At 42.3% G+C, this 20,218-nt stretch overlaps 1 protein-coding gene across 4 annotated transcripts in view; it reads right to left on the minus strand.

The window, feature by feature from the left end:
• Positions 1-20,218, minus strand: part of ANO10 (anoctamin 10) — a 392,133-nt gene that overhangs the window by 334,256 nt on the left and 37,659 nt on the right. For all 4 annotated transcript variants that reach the window (XM_033930080.1, XM_033930082.1, XM_033930083.1 and 1 more), the window contains exons 3-5: positions 17,354-17,539; positions 13,667-13,801; positions 3,095-3,214 (exon numbers count right to left, since the gene is read on the minus strand). In XM_033930080.1, coding sequence (XP_033785971.1) covers positions 3,095-3,214; positions 13,667-13,801; positions 17,354-17,539 — 441 coding nt within the window. The remainder of the gene's footprint in view (positions 1-3,094; positions 3,215-13,666; positions 13,802-17,353; positions 17,540-20,218) is intronic.

The raw sequence follows: 20,218 nt of genomic DNA on the forward strand, positions 1-20,218 counted from the left end.
CAGGTGGGGAATGAAGGGAAAGGACTTATAGGGCCAGAAACATGGGGGAACTAGTGATGGTCTGGAGGGATAGAAAAAGAGAGTAGTTGGACGTGGGGTGCTGTGAAGGAAAGGGGAATGAGAACCAGAAGGGAAGAAGGAAAGAGAAATGCAGAGATGGTGGACCGGGGGGGGGGTGTAGAGGGAGATATATAGGAGGATAGGATAGTTGGAAAGGGAGAGATATGGCATGAGAGGGCAGTTGGGAAGGCAGGGAAGAACATATGTTGCTCAGGCTGGGAGGGGGTTGGAAGGACAGATTCTGCATTGGCTGGGGGGAGACAGGGAAGGATAGATGTTGCATGGGCTGGGAGGAGGTTGGGAAGGACTGATGATACACGGATGGGGTGCTGGGAAGTGAGGGAAAGAGTGAGAGATACTGCCAGTGGGGAAGGGAGGAGAAAAAGAAAATTGTTGTACATAGGTGCATGGAGTGGGAGGGAAAGGTATACATGGGGAAAGGAAGAAGAGGGAGAATTGTTAGACATGATAGTGGTGGAGAGGAGGGAAAGAAAAATATTACACTGGGAGGGAGGACAGATGATTCAAAGAAATGAGAGATGTCAAATTCTGGAGAAGGGTGATGGAAGGATAGAATTGACAGACCACTGGAAGGGGAGAGAGAGATGCCAGACCAGAGAAAATTAGGAGAGAAGAAAGAGATACCAGACTGGGAAGAAGAGGAGAGAGATGTTAGACCAGGGGTGCCCAAATGGTCGTTTGCAATCGACTAGTAGATCGCAAAGGCAACACGAGTTGATCACGTTGTCTTTGCAATCTTGTTCTTCCTGTATCCCTGAGCCAGGCCTTTACCTCCAACCTTCTGAAGTCGGAGAGGAAGTTCTGGGCTAGCCAATCGCTGCCTGGCTGGCCTGGAACCTCCTCTCCAACGTCAGAATTGAAGTCGGAGGTGAAGGCTTGTGGGTCCGGCACTTGTACGTGCCTGGCCTGGCTCGGGGAAGCAGGGAGAAATCGGTGTGGTGGCTTGGGGGGGGAGGCAAGGAGAGAGAAAGAATTGGGGGAAGTGGAGAAATCAGCGCAATGGCTTGTGGGGGTAGGGGGAAAGAGAAAGAAAAACAGGGGGAGAAAGAAAGACAGAAATAAAGAGGGGGCAGGGGGAGAGAGAAAGAAAGAGAGACAGAAAGAAAAAGGGGGAGGGGGCAGAAAGAAAGAAATATTGGATTTACAGTCAGAAGAAGGAAGTGCAACCAGAGACTCATGAAATCACCAGACAAAAAGGTAGGAAAAATTATTTTATTTTCAATTTAGTGATCAAAATGTGTCCGTTTTGAGAATTTATATCTTCTGTCTATATTTTGCACTATGGCCTCCTTTTACTAAAAGGATAACCGTGATAGTGGTTTTAGCGTCGGGAGCTATGAGGGGGCATTCAGCGCAGCTCCCTGTGCTAAAAACCGCTATTGAGGTTTAGTAAAAGGGGAGGGGGTATATTTGTCTATTTTTGTATAGTTGTTACTGAGGTGACATTGCATATTTTAAAACCATCTGCCTTGACCCCTGAAAAAAAACCCAAATACAAAAAATAATTAACATTTTCTCTGCGTACAGTGTGCTTTGTTTTTTTAAAAATTTTATTGTTGGTAGATCATTTTGACTTGGTCATTTTAAAAGTAGCTCGCAAGCCAAAAAAGTGTGGGAAGGAGAAAGATGCCAGACCATATGAGGGTATAAGGATGTCAGACCACTGGAGAGAGAGGGAGGAGATGGTGCACAGGGATGGAGGGGAAGGGGGACAAGAGAGGGAGGAGATGGTGCACAGGGATGGAGGGGAAGGGGGACAAGAGAGGGAGGATATGGTGCACAGCAATGGGTGTGGCAGGGAAGAGAGATAGATGAAATGCTTCTTATGGGATAGATGGGAATAGGGGAGAAGAAAGAGAAAATGGTGCATATGGATAGATGGGAAGGGAAGACACGGAAAAGTAGATTTTGAGAAGAAAGCAGAAAAATGTATGAAAGTTGAATGTTAAAGGTTAACGCCAAAGATGAATGTAGGGCAGAAAGTGAAGAAGGAGAGAAAGCAAATGGATAAGGCCACGGAAACACAAGAACACAGACAGAAAGAAGTGTAACCACAGATTGGGAAAATATGATTAGCTCACCAGACAACAAAGGTAGGGAATATGATTTTATTTCAATTTACTGATTGAAATGCGTCAGTTTTGAGAATTTATATCTGCTGTCTATATTTTGCACTGTTCAAGAAGAAATGAATTTTTTTCTATTTCTCAGGTGTTATAATGCATGTAGAGTCTGACATCTTAGGGTTTCATTTGTGTATATTAGTACTTTTAGTTTGTGGTCCTATGGTTGCATAGGGGTTATTATCTGTGTTCTGCATGTGTGACCGAGGCCAGGTGTTCTGGTAGGAATGAATGTTGAGAAGCATACAGTGTGCTTTGTGTAGTTTAATTTTGTGTTTAACCATTATGTGTTGTTAATAAGATTATATTGGTGTGTATATATGAAAAATGAATGCAAAAAAAATTGTATTACAATTAGTACTATTATAGGGGCGTAGTCTAGGGCGGAGATTGGGTGGGGTCAGGGGCAGAGCTTTCAGACCCCCCCAAACAAAAAAGCGTTCCGCTGCCTATGATCAAGACTACATGACTGTGAGATCATAAACTGCTCTGCTGTCATCCCATTCACAAGTCTAAAACTTGTTGTTCAGACAGGATTTGACAATGAGCCATATTTAAATATAGGACCCAACGTGTTCCTTTTTTTTTCTCCTCAATTTATTGTATGATTTTGGTTTTTTATGTTTATTTACTCCTTGATATGCCATCTTTCTACAAATGGCAGCAGGCTGTAGTATTTATAGATCTTTAAAGTAAATGGGAAATAACTATGTTCTAATTTTAATGTGTTCTAATGGTTTTGAAAGAAAAATAATATAAATATCCTAAAGTTTCAGAGGCAAAACAAACAGAACTTTTAAAGAGAGGCTCAATTAAAAAGTTCTTTATAAAATTAAAAGGTGTGCTTTGTCTCCCCCCCCCCCCCCCCAAAAAAAAAGAAAGAAACATACCAAGTGGCTGATAGCCAAGTCTGACCGTGCCATACCAAGTATGACCAAGCCTTTTCAGATGCTCAGCATCATGTAGTGGAAACGTCTGAACCATTAGGCCACTGGTTAATAGTCGTCGCACTGGAAAAAAGTGAAAAGATAACAGAAATGACATTCCATTCTCATTCAGATGTTTAAAAGAAAATAGCTTATCCTGCTTTACAAAGGGTCTTATTTAAAGATAAAACCCTTTTATTTTTATTTAAAGACCAGAGAAAGTCAGTTCTCACAGGCAAAGCGAATCAAAAACAAATGCCTCTCTTTCTTCTTGTTGTGTTTCAGAAACAACTAAAACGGAAGCAACAACTCCGCACCAAGCCTAGGAGAGAAGCAGAGAAGATCAAGCCTTCAAGCCAAATTTTTTTTTTTTTTTTTATTGACAAACATATGAAACCAGACCCGACACAGCTACAGAGTCTGCATCAGGAGTCCTAAAAAAATGCATAGTCAATAAAGAAGGGCTCCTTTTACAAAGGTGCACTAGCGTTTTTAGCGTGCACACTAGCTGAAAAATTACCGTCTGCTTAAAAAGGAGGCGGTAGCGGCTAGCGCGTGCTATTCCACGCGTTAAAGCCCTAACGCACCAGGGAGGGTGGGGGTTGGAAGGAGGGGAGTAAATATCGATAGTGATATTTGGGTAACTTGATTCTTCTTTTGAATTATATATTAGGTAATATTCTGATATTAGATGCAAGAATCTGAAATTAATGAATGATTATTTAATGTTACCTGAACAGGGATTAGTATAATGTATGTAATACCAAACTGTTCTTTTATTTGTATGACACTGTTTTTGATTAAAAATCAATAAAGAAAAAGAAAAAAAAGAGCCCTAAATGTTTTCAAATAATAAATAATCTAAAATGACACAATAAAGGAAATGTGCATGAATAAGTTAAATTATGTTAACACAATGAAAGGGACAGGAAATATACACAAATTACCCCATACATAATGGACAGTAAAATCCATCAAAAACATACCTCAAATGAATCCAATAGTTTGTACATTCGCACATCTCTTTATTTATATTTCTCAACAGTTCCTTATGCATTGATAGCCATGTAATTATTTTAAATGTGGTACTTTTTGCAACGGCTGAACCTCTCTTACAGTTAGAGGTTTCTTGCCCAAACATTTCTCAATACATTTATGCAAGAATCTTTTGTTGGCTGCTAAGCGCTGGCATTTTGATACAGCAAAGATCAACAAAAAGAAATCCAACCTAACCTGCAGTGAAAACCACCAAAACAGGAAAGCCAAACGGAAACTGCAGATAATGTACAAGATACAGGCAAAAGTTTATTGTACCAAGGTTAAAATGCAGTAATATAAAACCTTTTTACCAACCGAGCGACCCAACAAGGTCTGTGTTTCGGACAACACGCCTTCGTCAGGGGTCCATGGTAAATAAGGTATAAAATATCCCGCAAAAAATGAAGGTAACAAGTGCCTGTGTGTATAAATCGCTGAGAATCGCTGCCTTCAGAGACTCTTTACTTTCGGCAGCGATTCTCAGCGATTTATACACACAGGCACTTGTTGTTACTTTCATTTTTTGCGGTATATTTTATACCTTATTTACCATGGACCCCTGACGAAGGCGTGTTGTCCGAAACATGGACCGTGTTGGGTCTCTTGGTTGGTAGAAAGGTTTTATATTACTGCATTTTAACCTTGGTACAATAAACTTTTGCCTGTATCTTGTACATTATCTGCATTTTGATACAGCAGTCAGCAGCTTTAATATATTTTCACAGCATCCACAATCCTAAAGTTTGTAATACTTTAAAAAAGTTTCCTATGCAATATTTTTATTAGGCTCTTTTGGCCTACATGTTTGCCTTGATGTCTTGTAAATGTTCTTTTGTATGAATTGTGGGGGGTTTTTCCAAAATTTTTAAATCATACAATTCTGAACAGAACAGTACAGGATAAAGATTTCCATACAAAAGAAAAAAGTAAACAACATTCAATAGAAAAATCTTTCCAGCCCACAAAACTTGGAGGAGCTACCTTAATTAATTACACTTCAAATTATAAGGAAAAATATAAACTATGTATATACCTAAGTTAAATCTTCTAGTGCTATATCTCTTAGTCCCTTTAAGACCAGCAACTTAGGGCCTCTTTTACGAAGCCGTGCTAGCAGCTTCCGCGCGGCAACAGCCCTGAAGCCCTTTAAATCTCTATGGGCTTCGGGGCCATTACCGCAAGGCCCGCGCTAAACGGTTTTGTAAAAGAGGCCCTAAGTTTATTTCACAGTTTCTTTTTATTTTTCTTGCTCATGCAAACTTAAAAATTGCTTGAGCAAGAAAAATAAAAAGAAACTGTGGTGCAATAAATTTCATCTTTTAATGGTCTGGGAGTCCATGTCCGCTCGGTTTTCTCGTTCTCGGAGTAAGCTTTTTCTGTCCATTTGGGCTTCCTATTTGGACACTTTACCCCCTATGATAAAAAGCCAGGTGGTCAATCGATTGCGGAAGCCAGTAGTTCCTTCTTTGCCAGTGAGATGAGGGTGGGGTTTTGGGGGTAGGGGTGGTAGGGGAGGTCTTTGGGTTCGGGAGGGTGGGCGGGGTGTTTCTTGGGGTATGGTATGGCGGGGTCCAGGCTATCAGAACACAGGCCTGGACTCTCCCTGTTTTCTGGGTTCTTTTGTTGGTTGATTGATACTCGTTTTGTATTGGAAAATGTGATTTCTGCTTCTTGCGTGTAATTTTTCTTGTGAATAAACAGTTTATACAAAAAAAAAAAAAATTGCTGAAGCTGAGTGGGATCCCAAAAAATATATTCTTTTTCATTAATTTTAATGATACACTTACACGTAAATTTTTTTTTTAAAAAGGTAGATGCCAGAGCCAACACCCTAGATTTTAATTAAAGAAATTCTTTCCTTCGCATTTAGGTTGCTCTGGAAACATTAGGGAATATTAAAACAGTATCCTACAGAATTTTGTTGTTCTATTTTTAAAGTAGAGTTTCATTAATACATTTTTATCTAACTCACTTAAGCAAGTCATCAAGAGAGTGGATCTGGTTTGAATGACATCTTGCGAGTCTTCCAAAAAAAATGAGTCAAATCAAACTCTGAGGAAACCAACAGGTTTCCATGATCTGATGATAGTTTCTTTTTCTGTGGGCTAAAATAACAATTTTGAATTGAAAATGTCTATGAATTTGCAAGATCTAATATCTCCTTAAAATATTTTCTTAACAAAATTTCTGGGGATATCAAATGTGTCATAGGAAAATTAACAAATCTGAGATTTTCAGAACGAGACCAATTTTCCATATATTCCTTTTTAGAATGGATTATACAGGAATCTTTACTTGCAGAAGCCAAAACTTGCTGCAGTGTACATACCTGGGTTTCAACCGACATTAATCTTTTATCCAAAAGTTCCAGATTGGAATCCACACTCTCAAACTTCTTAACAATTTCCACTGAGAAATCAGTTGATTGTTTTACAGCTGATCTTAATAACCCTTCCACACTCTTATTCAATAACCACAAATCTTTCAAGGTACTATCCTTTGTGTCCTCAGAGGTTCCTTAGGCTTCATCACTAGATTCCAATACTGATAATACTTTAGGTAAACATAGAAACATAGAGTTTGATGACAGAAAAGGGCCGTCGGCCCAACAAGTCTGCCCATACAATAACCCTCCCTCCCACTAGTCTACTCAAGACAACCCCCCCCCCCCCACCTGAAGTATCCATCTTTTAAGCAAAACTCTGTGGTACCCCCACCTGTTGGTCCCATCGATGCTTGAATTCAAGCACACTACTGGCCTCGACCACCTGACGAGGAAGACTATTCCATCGATCGATCACCTGTTCGGTGAAGAAGTATTTCCTGGTGTTGCCATGGAATCTTCCCCCCTTAAGTTTTAATGGATGCCCTCGTGTCGATGTGGGACCCTTCAGAAAAAAGATTTCTTCCTCCACTTCAATGCGACCCGTGATGTATTTGTAATTTAGGACTAGTGAATGATTGCCGGGGTTCTTCTGAGGAAATTATAGGGGCTGACATGAGCCCCATATCATCGGATAATGGAGGAAGGGGGGAGTCCTTACAAGGGGACTCAACGATGCACCTTAAATAGAAACATGATTTTGATTTGCTTGTACTGTAATTGCTGATGTTAAGTGACAGTCCAAAGGGCCGGCTATAACAGGGGTGGAACTTTTGGGTTTAACTTTTCTTTTCCCCATTAATGTATAGAAACATTCAATCTTACCCCAAATTTCTAATAACCCTCCAGTACCTCCCAGCTCCAAGGGGCATGCCCCTTGGGCCACACCCTGCAGTCGCTCGCAGTAACGGCAGCATTTTTCACACAGAGCAGATGGCCCCCAATAATGTCACCAGCCTTCTCCTCCAATGCCTGCCTAATTCGGCACCAGTCCCGGTAGCAGGAAAAAATTAGAAAAATTAAGTAAGTATCAGCTGCTGCTAATTCAAGTCAAGGCAGTCTCCTTCTCTCACAAGCACCCTCCGGTAGCTCCACCAAATTGTTTTACAATTAGCATGTCTTTCATTTATTTACATAGGTATTCTATTTTTCTCAAGCGTTCTGCTCATATTATACTGGAATTTTTTTCTCCTTTCCCCTAATTTTCCTATACAATTTTTATTGTAACTTAACCTTACTGTTTTTTTTTCCTTAAGTGTAATGATGTTTGTTTTTATGTATAGTTCTTCCTTTCCCCAATTTATACTCATTGTAAACTGCTTAGAGGGGCATAATCAAAAGAAACGTCTAAGTCTGATTCGGATGTATGGCACTAGATCCCAAAGTCGGCAGTGGAAAAATGTCAATTTGCGAAAAATAAGTCTAGAATTTTTTTGAGGGGGAAAATCGTCTATCTGGATGTCCAGGCCATTGATTGTCCAGACCGCCAGTTCATCTATCTTTATACCACATTTTTGACCAAAAATTTATCTTAAGTCCCAAACACCTAAAACAAGACAATTTGGATGTGGGAGGGGCCAGCATTGTGATAGACTGGCCACCCAGACATGGCAACAGAGCACTGGGGCACCCTACATGGCACTGTGAACTTCACAAAAAGGATGCCACATAAACATCTCACCAGAACTCTCTCATAGGTTATGGTGAACCCCCCAAACCCACTATACCTACCTGTCTACAAACCCAATAGCCCTTATGGCTGCAGGTGCCACCTATATGACAGTACAGTAGGAATTTTGAGGGTTTTGGTGGGCTGACATTTTCCACCATGACTGTAGTGGTTAGAGTGGCTTATGGGCCTGGGTCCTCCTCTCTATGGTTCACTAGCCCACCCCTCAGGCTACTTAAGACACCTGTATGCAGCTCTACTAGGCTTTCCTATAGAAGGTGCTGATGTTCCGGAGACAGGTTTGTTATGTTTTTATTCTGATATTTGTGGCAGTGTGAGGGGGTCAGTGATCACTGGGGGGGGGGGGGGGGGTTATGTAGTCTCTGCAGTGGTTATTTGGTCACTTATACCTGCTTTTACATCGTATAACTCACAAAGTATAAGTTTCGATTATACCTACAGGATGACTAAGTCTATGTCGGCCCACATCCCACCCAAATATCATCCTAACCACTCCTCCAGATATAACCCCTTTAGCTCTGGGCATACAGCGGCCTTCTGAGGTCTAAAAAGTCCTTGGATATGTCCAGAAAGTCGGTTTGATTATCAGCACTTGGACGACCTGTCTTTTAGATCGTCCAAGTGCTGACTTGGATGGGGTTTTAGACGTGTTTAGGTTTCGATTATAAGCCCCTTAGATTTTAACCTTGGTTTTATATTTGCGGTATATTAAATAAATTGAACTTAAACTTGAATCTGTTATTTTGATTCATTTGATGGATTTTACTGTCCATTATATATGGGGTAAATTGTATATAATCCCTGCTCCTCTCATTGTGTTAGCTTAACAAAATTTAATTTATTCATTCACATTTCTTTGTTCTTTTATTGTGTTCTTTTATATTATTTATTATTTTAACACAATTAGGGCCGCTTTTATCAAGCTGCACTAGAGGTTTTTAGCGTGAGCCATCGTGGTAAATGCTCCAATACTCATAGAATTCCTACGAGTGTCAGATCACTTACTTCGCCAGCTCACGCTGAGGCAGGCCTGATGGCCAAAACATGTACATGTCGAGTCCTTGAGTTGGTGACTGTATCGTTTTGATGTTTGAACAATAAAGATCGTCATATTACCAGACGGATTGGAGGACACTTTTTTGTTGCACATCATTCCTATCTGGACAATTCCACTCTGGTTCCTGCATATTTGTATTTGTGGTATTGTTTTCCCCTGTTTTTTCATCATAATTTAGTTTTTACATCTCCTCTACGTGCTGTTGCTGGGATATGATCAAGTACAAAGCATTTGAAGTCCTCAAACGAGGTCCAGGTGGCAAGCCCATAAAACAATTATCCTAGCCAACCCCAACTGCAGACTGATATAATTATGGTACTTGAACTGTCCTGAGAGAAGATCATGTGTGTGGCTGCTGTTGGCCAAATCCTCTGCCTGTATATGCAGTGCCTCACAGCTTACAACACTGTTTTTACTTTGTGGTTGTTTCTGAAACAAGGAGGTACAAAAAGGAGCAGAGAAGACTAAGCCTTTAAGCTAAAAAAAATTCTTTATTGATAAGTCATATGAAAACACAGACCATGTTTCGGCTACAAAGCCTGCATCAGAAGTCCTAAAAAGAAATAATAATAAAAGTAAAATAAATAATAGTTAATAAAGGTCCTACCCTCCCCCCACACACACACTGTTATCACGCTGTGCCAGAGATTTTCAGTGTGGGCTGGCGAAGTAAGTGCTCTGACTCTCGTAGGAATTCTATGAGTATTGGAGCATTTACCACGATGGCTCACGCTAAAAACCTCTAGTGCAGCTTGATAAAAGGGCCCTAATTGTGTTAAAATAATAAATAATATAAAAGAACAAAGAAATGTGAATGAATAAGTTAAATTTTGTTAAGCTAACACAATGAGAGGAGCAGGGATTATATACAAGACTAAACAATTTGCAGCTCTACACTCTCGAGGAACGCAGGGAGAGGGGAGACATGATTAAGACGTTTAAATACGTCACCGGACGTATAGAAGTGGAAGATAACATTTTCCTTCTCAGAGGCCCCTCAACCACAAGGGGGCACCCGCTCAAACTCAAGGGCGGAAAATTTCACGGCGACACCAGAAAGTATTTCTTCACGGAGCGAGTGATTGATCAATGGAACAAGCTTCCAGTACAGGTGATCGAGGCCAGCAGCGTGCCAGATTTTAAGAATAAATGGGACGCCCATGTGGGATCCCTAAGTGGGTCAGGGTAAAACATTGTATAGTATTAAGGGGAGGGTCTATAGAGTGGGCAGACTTGATGGGCCTTGGCCCTTTTCTGCCATCATCTTTCTATGTTTCTATGTTTCTATGTTTCTACCCCTTATATAATGGACAGTAAAATCCATCAAATGAATCATGTGATAAAATTACTCAAGAGTTTAGAGGAAAAGGAACAGAACATTCCTAATGCTGGCTTCCAGTCAATATTTGAGTCAATATTTTAATGCCAGATGCACAGGTTTATGGGATACTTAAGGGCTAGCTACGGTGGCGTACCTAGCATATGTGACACCCGGGGCCCATCAGTTTTTGACACCCCCCCCTCATCTATATGAAAAGGATGATTTTTAGTAACAAGCTGCATATTGCACAAGAAGGAAAAGGCAACATCTTACATACTGAAGTGAGAAGTAGAACATCAATACACCCATTGTAAAGCTAAATAAGCCAGACTAGTACGGATTGATCTTGCACAGTCAATGCTAACAGAGAACCATGTCTTTTGTACACACAGATCACAGAAAACACCTTCGCCCAGTATGGAATATATAATCACAAGCTGCCCCCCCCTTTACCAAATCGTAGCATGGGTTTTAGCACTCACCACAGCGTAACAGCTCCTGTAGTATACATGATACTCTGCCTTGTTGCTGTTTCACAGCCAGGCCACATACTGCTTCGGATTTTCAGCCTCATTTCTCTTCCGTGCCACGCTTGCCCTGTTCCGGCTAAGCCCCAGTCCTAGTTTCCACTGCCCCAAAACTATCATCTGGATGCTTGCTTATCTGGGCTCCGGTGGCTCTGCAGCTGTGACCCAGTGAAGCAATGCAAGTGCAAACTAAAGGCAGGGGGGCTCCCATTTGTAGGGAGTACCATCAATGGTTCAGCCATGCCAGTGGCCCATATTATGCAAGGTTCTAATTATGAGCTGGGGATCTGCCAGACCTGAAGCTCTCAAACATAACCTGATCAGCTAGTTTAAAACTAGGCTAGCTACTGCTGTAGTGGGAAGGCTGAGCTGCCCTCTCTCTTCACCTGGTTGCCTCTCTTTTTTTTTTTTTTAGTTTTTTCCTCCTTGTCTTTCTCTCCTCTTCTCTCTCTCTGTTGCTAGTCTCATCTGTTTTCAGGGTAAGGCTCAAGCTTTTCTCTCTGCATTCAGATCCCATTACTGGAAGATCAGGGAGCAATGGGTTCTCTTCTAAATCCCAGCACTAGTTTAAAAAAAAAATGCAGGCAGTGTGATTGCTGCATGCACACAGCAGGACAAGCAAATATGCAAAATACCATTTATTTAAAGCAAATGCTCCACCAGGATGTAGTCAGGAGTAGGGCAGTGCTTTTTGCTCCTCCCCCTTGAGCACTTGGTAGCAAACCCTAGTCGTCTTGGCCTTGTGTGATTTTGTAGGCTGCAGCACTTAAAAGAGTTTAATAAAGTCACTTCGGCCAGTTTTAAAGTGCTGCAGGCTGCAACCTCCGAACTGACACGCGGCCGTGAGATCACAGCAAGCTCCAACTGAAAAACCACACATGGCCAATGGAAGTTTATTATTATGTTAATATTTTTACAACCGTGGGATCATCCTCCAACCCTGGAATGAGCTATGTGGGAGGCAAACACCAGTCTCATAATGCTGCAACCTGATAAACCACACACGGCCGATTAATTTATTTCACTGAACCCCAGCGTTTAGTACTCTCCCAGCTCCAGTGAGAAAAATGACACACGGTGCTGTAATCAAATCAAATATACTGCTTTCACCCACAAAAACTACTCCACCATCCAATATAGGAAACTTCCCCACCCAACAAGCTACCCAGCTACAACTGCCTCAACCCCAAAAATTAGTCCCTGTAACTGTTCCCGCTAACTGCCCAATACCCAAAGAATACTCCCATTCAACTGCCCCCAACCATAAATTATCCCTGCAACTGCCACACCACCCCAACAAAAATGTACGCAGTTATAACTATTGCAATTGGCTCACTTATGTGTCATTGATTAAGATTTTATTGGATTATGCATATGTGGCATTTCAGCTGTTTCTGGTGAGAGCTATAAACAGCATCTTGGGACCCCTGATGAAGGCAACCTTGCTGAAACATAGGTCAAATCAGGTTCTTCAATGAATAGTACTTCTTTATTGCTTCCTGTGACTGACTACACATTTGTTGACTTCTGCCACCCCAAAAACTACCAACGTGCACTAGCCTATCCCTATAAATATTCCCAGCTGCCCCAAATCTAAAAAATATTCCTTTAAATGACCCACCCCCAAATAAACTGCCCTTCAACTTGCCCCAAAACCTACTCTGAAACTATTGCACAATTACTAAAACTACCCCTACAACTGTTCAACTACCCAATAAGTTGGGAAGACTCCAAAAATATACCCCTGCTCAGTGCACCCCTACCCCAAGCTGCCCCCAAAAGTGCCCACACAGAACAGAGATATATACACAAATACATGGAGAGGGTTTGGAAAGAGTATCAAGAGCCACGCTCTGCATGCCATCCCTGCTTATTTCATTTCACATCCTTCCTGAATTGGTAATCACAATGGCCTTCCGGTTTTTAGACTGTGACAACCAAGACCAAAGTTAACAGCTCTGACAAATTACGTTTTGGCTTCTTTGTAAACTGATGAATGCTTGCTGTTGAATAATATATATTAAACCAGGTCATAAAAGCTCCAACCCTTAAGGTTAGCCATGGGTCTTACTCTGCATCAGTTAGGACTGCTTAAAGAGAAATAAATAGAAAACCATTTCTCAAGCATCTTTATTCAAAACCCTTCCAATGCCTTCAATAAGTGGCCAGAGACTCCAAAGCCTTGTTATTTGCCAATTCAGTGCTATGTTCTTTGTCACCTGTGCTGTACAGAAAACATTAAAAATTCCTATTTTCTCATCATTTTTTCCTATAAAAAAAAAAGATTATGCATATTTCCATCTTATTAAAGAACAACAAATCTGGCATTTTAAGAGACACTTGTGACATCATTATTTGCTACAAATCAATCCATAACCACCCTGATGCTTCCACTAGAATTTCACTTATCCCATCCTGGGCTGGCGATGTAAGAACTTAAAGGTTAGTCACAGTTCAAGCATAACTATGCAAAACACCACATTACTGTAAATTAATCAGCAGTAAAGCAGGTATACTTACAAATTGATTTCCCCGGATACAATCTGGATTGTTGAGAACCAGGAATAAATTTTTCATCTTTTGCTCGAAGATTTTCCAGCTCATGTTTGACGATGTACTGGCACTCTGCCATCGTAAGGAAATTAGCTTGGTCATCTATGAATGAAAAGAGGTGCTAGTGAGCCTGCCCTTTCTGGACAGGAAAAATAAAAATAAATTATTAATGCAGACATATATCCCCCTCCTTTACAAAGCCGTGCTAGTGTTTTCAGTGCCAGCCGCCAAAGGAACAGGTCCAATGCTCATTGAATTCCTATGAGCGGCTGAGCTGTTACCGCGATGACCGGCGCCAAAAACGCTAGTGCGGCTTTGTAAAAGAGGGGGACAGTTGCTTAAAAACTTCAAAAATGACAAAGTGAAGTTATGGGTCATTCTGCAAAAACAACACAACAGAAAAGAGAATGCCACTGCTACTCTTTCTGAGCACAAGCACAGCTTCCAGTGTTTTATGAGACTCTTTCTATTGGTTTGCTTGCTCTAAGCATGCTGGGCAAGCAGTCCCCCCCCCTCTCTCTCTCCATCGGGTCTGTAGAAGTCAGTCTGCAGCATGTTACTCTTGTTGCATGTTGCATAAGCCCTTCAAGTCATACCCCCTGTTTTACTAAGGTGCGCTAACCGAATAGCGCGCGGTAATCGAATTAGCGCGTGCTAAACGCTAACACATGCATGTTAGTCTATGGACGCGTTAGCAGTTAGCGCACCTTAGTAAAACAGGGCCATAGTAAATGGCAGCACATAAAAGACCTGAACAGTCCATCCAGTCTGCCCTATAATTACACGCATTACAATTTCATGATTAAATTGTCTTTTTTCTTTGTTTCTTCTGAGCCACAGACCTTAGAAATTCACTTGGTACTGTCCTTAGGTTCCAACTACTTGAGTTGCCATTGAAGCTCACTCCAGCCTATCCAAACCATCTCCTTTGCAGGATTCAGACCATGAAAGTTTGCCCATTCATATTCTAGTTAGAGATCCTCGGAGTTCATCCCACACTTTTTTGAATTCCGTCACTGTTTTCCTCTCCACCAACTCCCTCAGGAGGACATTCCAGGCATCCACCACCCTCTCCGTGAAAAAGAGTTTCCTAACATTACCCCTAAGTCTACCACCCCTGAACCTCGATTTATGTCTTCTAGTTTTACTAATTTCTCTTCTCTGGAAAAGATTTGGTCCTATATTAATATCTTTCAAATATTTAAATGTCTGTATCATATCACCTCTGTCCCACTTCTCCTCCAGAGTATACATGCTGAGGTCCTCTAGTCTCTTTTCGTACTTCTTTTGGCTCAGACCCCCTACCATTTTTGTCGCTTTCTTCTGGACCACTTCAAGTTTTCATATATCCTTGGCTGGATGCAGCTTTCAAAACCAAACACTATAGACCAGGTGGGCCTCACCAATGACCTGTACAGGGGCATCAACACCTCCTTTCTTCTGATGGTTACCCCTCTCTCTATATAGCCTAGCATCCTCCAGGCTACAGCCACCGTATTGTCACACTGCTTTGTTGCCTTCAGATCCTGAGACACTATCAGGCCAAGGTCCCTCTCTCTGTCTGTGCATATCAGCCTCTTGCTTCCCAGCACATCTTCCTCAGATTTCTGTTCCCCAAATGTATCACTCTGCACTTTTGCATTGAATTTTAATTGCCAGGCATCAGACCATTCTTTCAACTTTTGCAGGTCCTTTTCATGTTTTCCATTCCCTTCGGGGTGTCCACTCTTTTACCAATCTTGGTATCATCTGCAAAAAGGCAAACCTTTCCTTCTAACCCTTCGGCAATATCGCTCACAAACATATTGAACAGAATCAGTCCTAGCACCAATCCTTGAGGCACTTCACTACTCACCTTTCCTTCCACCAAGCAAATTCCATTAACCACCACCCTCTCACATCTGTCTGTCAACCAGTTTCTAATCCAGTTCATTACTTTGGGTTCTAACTTCCACCAGTCAAGTTTGTTCAAGAACCGTGTCAAAGGCTTTGTTGAAATCTAAGTAGTACACATCCTTGATCTAATTCTTTGGTCACCAAGTCAAATAATCCAATCAGATTCGTTTTGCACGATTTACCTCTAGTAAAGCCATATTGTCTCGGATCTTGCAACACACTATATTCTAGTAACTTCACTATCCTCTCCTTCAGCAATGCTTCCATTATTTTTCCAATAGCTGATGTGAGGCTTACCAGCCTTTAATTTCCTGCTTCATCTCTGCAACCACTTTTATGAAAAGGAGCCATATCTGCTCTTCTCCAGTCCCTCGGAACCACTCCCATCTCCAGGGATTTATTGAACAAATCTTTAAGTGGAGCCACCAGAACCTCTCTTAGCTCCCTCAATATCTTGGAATGGATCCCGTCTGGCCCCATGGCATTGTTGACCTTCAATTTTTCAAGTTGTTCATAAACACTTTCTTCTGTGAATGGCGCAGTATCCACATCACTCTCACTTGTAATTTTGTCTGCCAATTGTGGTCCTTCTCCAGGATTCTCTTCCTTGAACAGAGCAGAAAAATTTGTTTAGCACATTTCCTTTTTCCTCATCAGTCTCCACATAGCAGTTCACTGCATCTTTCAGTCTCACAATTTCATTTTTTGTCTTCCTTCTTTCTCTAATATACCTGAAAAAATGTTTGTCTCCCTTTTTTATATTTCTAGCCATTTACTTTTCCGCCTGTGCGTTTGCTAGACATCTCTCTCTCTCTCTCTTGGCTTCTTTCATTTTCATCTGGCATTCCATTTTGTGCTCCTCTTCTTGAGTATTTTTATATTTCACCAATGCAAACTCTTTTGCCTTTCTTTTCTGCCTCAGAGCAGCATCAAAACGACTAAACTTGAAGATCTTCGGACTGCCAGTCGTACAAACTTCAACTGTAACTTCCACCCCCATGAAACCACTCCATGCGACTTGGGGCAGAAAAACAAAGCCTGCACCCTGAAACTCAGAGGATATTTTATTCAGGATACATACAGCCTGTGCTTTAACCCCTGACAAGGTCAGAAGGCAAGCAAACTACCAGGAGAATGGCCCTGAGTCTGAAAAGGGTGGCACACAGTAGGCTGGCTCCACAGGTCAACCGAAGTTGGTCTTTGAAGCAGCAGTCTGGTTTGAAGCAGTTAAGAAACACAGCTCTAGACCATGTGCAAACCTCAGTTCATTGCTCATCACTCTCCCTTCCCCCACCAGCAATGTCCAACATCTCTCACTTTCTCTTTCCTAGCCATCCACCACTGTATACAGGATCTCTGTCCTTCTTTTCCCTAATACCTCCACCATGATGTCCAGCGTCTCTCTTCTTTCCAACCCCTACCACCACCACCACCACCACACTGTCTAACATCTTCCCTTCTCAACCTCCACCCTCCAGTGTCCAGCATTTCTTACTGTCCCTTCACCAGCTTCCCCTCCTCCATATCTAGCATTTCTCTCCTTCTCTTCCCTCTCCCCTCATGGTGTTCATCATCTTTCTTTACCTTCCCTCCCCCTCCCACACTGGATGCCCAGCCTCTCCCTCAATCCCTTCCCAACCCTAATTTATCTCCTTCCTTGAACAGAAAACATAAAGCTATTTACAAACTTTACAAAATCTATCTATCTAACAGTTAAGCTTTGGAAAGCATGTGCAGATCACCCTAACAGTGATGTACCTGAAAAGTCTTTAAAGTCTTTCCTGTTGGTGAATGTGAAGGTCCTCATGGAACCATCATGATATTCCTTTACCAATCCTACTGCTTCAGCTCCCAACAACAGCCGCAGTTTCGAGGCACCAACCAAATAAATGTTGCCATGGTCAGCTTCATTTTCTTGGAGAGGTTTAATCAACAACTGAGCACCTGTGAAGAGGCAAAAGAAATTTATTTATTTCGTTTTCTATCCCATCCTCCCCAAAGAGCTCAGGATGGGTTATAGGTTAACATACATAATATACAGTTAACAGGTTACACTTTGCCATAGTTACAGTACAAGTTTTATCTCACACAGTTTTTATCCTAACTTGATACATACCGAGGATCTTGTATCAATTTACATTTCTTTCTAATCTATCAGTCGTGGGTGGGGGAGTTTTGCGAACAGGTATGTTTTTATTGCTTTCCTAAAGTTGAGGAGACCTTCAAGGGATCTAATCTGTGGGGGCAGATGATTCCAGTGGCTTGGCATGAAGTGGGAGTAGGAACATCGTTTGGCGGTTTGAAGTTGAAAGGCATGACCAGGGGGTGTTTTGAGGCGTATTTCATCCTGGGAGCAGAGGGACCCCCTAAGCCTAACAAATACCAACCGAGTACCCCCACCCAAGCTCCGCCCCAGACCTGCCCAAGCTCTGCCCATGACTCCATCCCCATAATAATAGTACAAATTATAATGCAATTTCTTCTATCCATTTTTCATATACATACAATATAATCTTATTAATACATAACAGTAACCACAAAATAAAAAAACACAAAGCTGGGCTGTATAAAGAGAGGCGTAGTCAGTAGAAGGAAGAAGGTGTTGATGCCCCTGTACAGGTCATTGGTGAGGCCCCACTTGGAGCATTGTGTTCAGTTTTGGAGACCGTATCTGGCGAAAGACGTAAGAAGACTTGAGGCGGTCCAGAGGAGGGCGACGAAAATGATAGGAGGCTTGCGCCAGAAGACATATGAGGAGAGACTGGAAGCCCTGAATATGTATACCCTAGAGCACAGTTCTTCAACCGCCGGTCCGCGGACCGGTGCCGGTCCGCAGAAAATTTCTGCCGGTCCGCACAGGGCCGGCGAGATCCAGTCGGCAGTTAAATTTCCTGCCGGCTGCGGTTCCTCCCGACTAATGCTCCTCTCAGCCTCAGGCGATCAAGACAGGCTGCCAACGTCAGGGCTTTCCCTCTCTGAGTCTCGCCTGTTAGGAAACAGGAAGTTGAAACAAAATAGGCGGGACTCAGAGAGTGAAGGTCCCGATGTCGGCAGCCTGACTTGATCGCCGCCCCTGCCGAGTTGCTGAAGAGGGCCGCGGGGAAGTTGCGAGTAGAATGGAGAGAGCTGCAGATACAGGTGCAGGTGGAGGGAGATGGTCAGCGTGTGCGAGCAAGATCCTGGGGACCCTTCACAGTGGCTTCCTCCCCTCCCACCAGCTCTCCTATTTGCCAAGGCAGTGATTTACCGGCAACTTCCTGCAGGCAAGTACTGAGAGCTGCTGGAAGGGGAGGAAGCCACTGTAGGAGGCTGGGAAGCTGCTGGATAAAGGGAGAGCTGTTACTGGACTTGGAGAGAATTAGAAGGAGAAATGCTGCTGGGAGGGGAGGAGGGAAAGGGATGGGAAGAGAGTTAATGTTGGATAGAGGGAGAAGGGAAGGGAGAAGAAGGAGAGATGCTGCTGGAAGGGGAGGAGGGAAAGGGATGGGAAGAGAGTTAATATTGGATAGAGGAGGAGGGAATGGAGAAGAAGGAGAGATGCTGCTGGGAGGGGAGGAGGGAAAGGGATGGGAAGAGAGTTAATGTTGGATAGAGGGAAGAGGGAAGGGAGAAGAAGGAGAGATGCTGCTGGGAGGGGAGGAGGGAAAGGGATGGGAAGAGAGTTAATGTTGGATAGAGGGAGGAGGGAAGGGAGAAGGGGAAAAAAGGAAGGAGGGAAGGGAGAAAGAAAAAAGGAAGGAAACAGCTGGCAGGGAGATTACAGGAGGGGAAGGGGGTCAGGGTGGAATGGAGAGATCAGATGAGGGAAAGGAGAGATTGAGGAATGAGAAAGTAGAGAGACATTGATGCTGGAAAGGGGGTCAGCAGAGAAATGAGAGAGGGATAAAGATGCTAGATCTGGTGTAGGAGAGATAAAAATGAAGAAGGCAGTGAAGCTGGAATGAATGATGTAAAAAGGAGAGAGGAGGAACAGGCTGGATGGATAGGGAAGAGGGGCATAGAAAGAAGTCAGATACATATGGAAGGGGGAGAGGGCAGACATTGGATGGAACGGGCAGATGCTGGAAGGAAAAGAGTGAAAAGAAGATGAAAGTAGAAACCAGAGACAACAAAAGGTAGAAAAAAATAATTTTATTTCTATTTTGTCATTAGAATATATCAGATTTGGAATATATATCCTGCTAGAGACATAACTGGGTACTGCAGTATTCTGTTAGCATGATATTTCTATGTAGCATTCTATAATAACTTGGCTTGTTCAGTTTTCTTGATAGTAGAGGGGATATATGTGAAGGGGAGGGGAGACAGGGGTTTTGTTGGTCCGTGCTCTGTATATTTGTATTTATAAAATCACAATTGTTCAGAATATTGTTTCTTTTTATACTTTAATAAAATACGTTCAATATAAAATCATAATTGCGGCTTGTGCAGATGGGATCAGATGGTTTGCGGGGACCGAGCTCGCGGAGATGGGGCGTAAACGGGGTTTTTTAAATTTTAGTCCTAGTAGTTTGCCGGTCCACAAAATAATTATTTTATTTCTGCCGGTCCACGGGTGTAAAAAGGTTGAAGAACACTGCCCTAGAGGAAAGGAGATACAGGGGAAATATGATTCAGACGTTC

Source organism: Geotrypetes seraphini, chromosome 2 (assembly GCF_902459505.1).
Source record: "Geotrypetes seraphini chromosome 2, aGeoSer1.1, whole genome shotgun sequence".
NCBI lineage: Eukaryota > Metazoa > Chordata > Amphibia > Gymnophiona > Dermophiidae > Geotrypetes > Geotrypetes seraphini.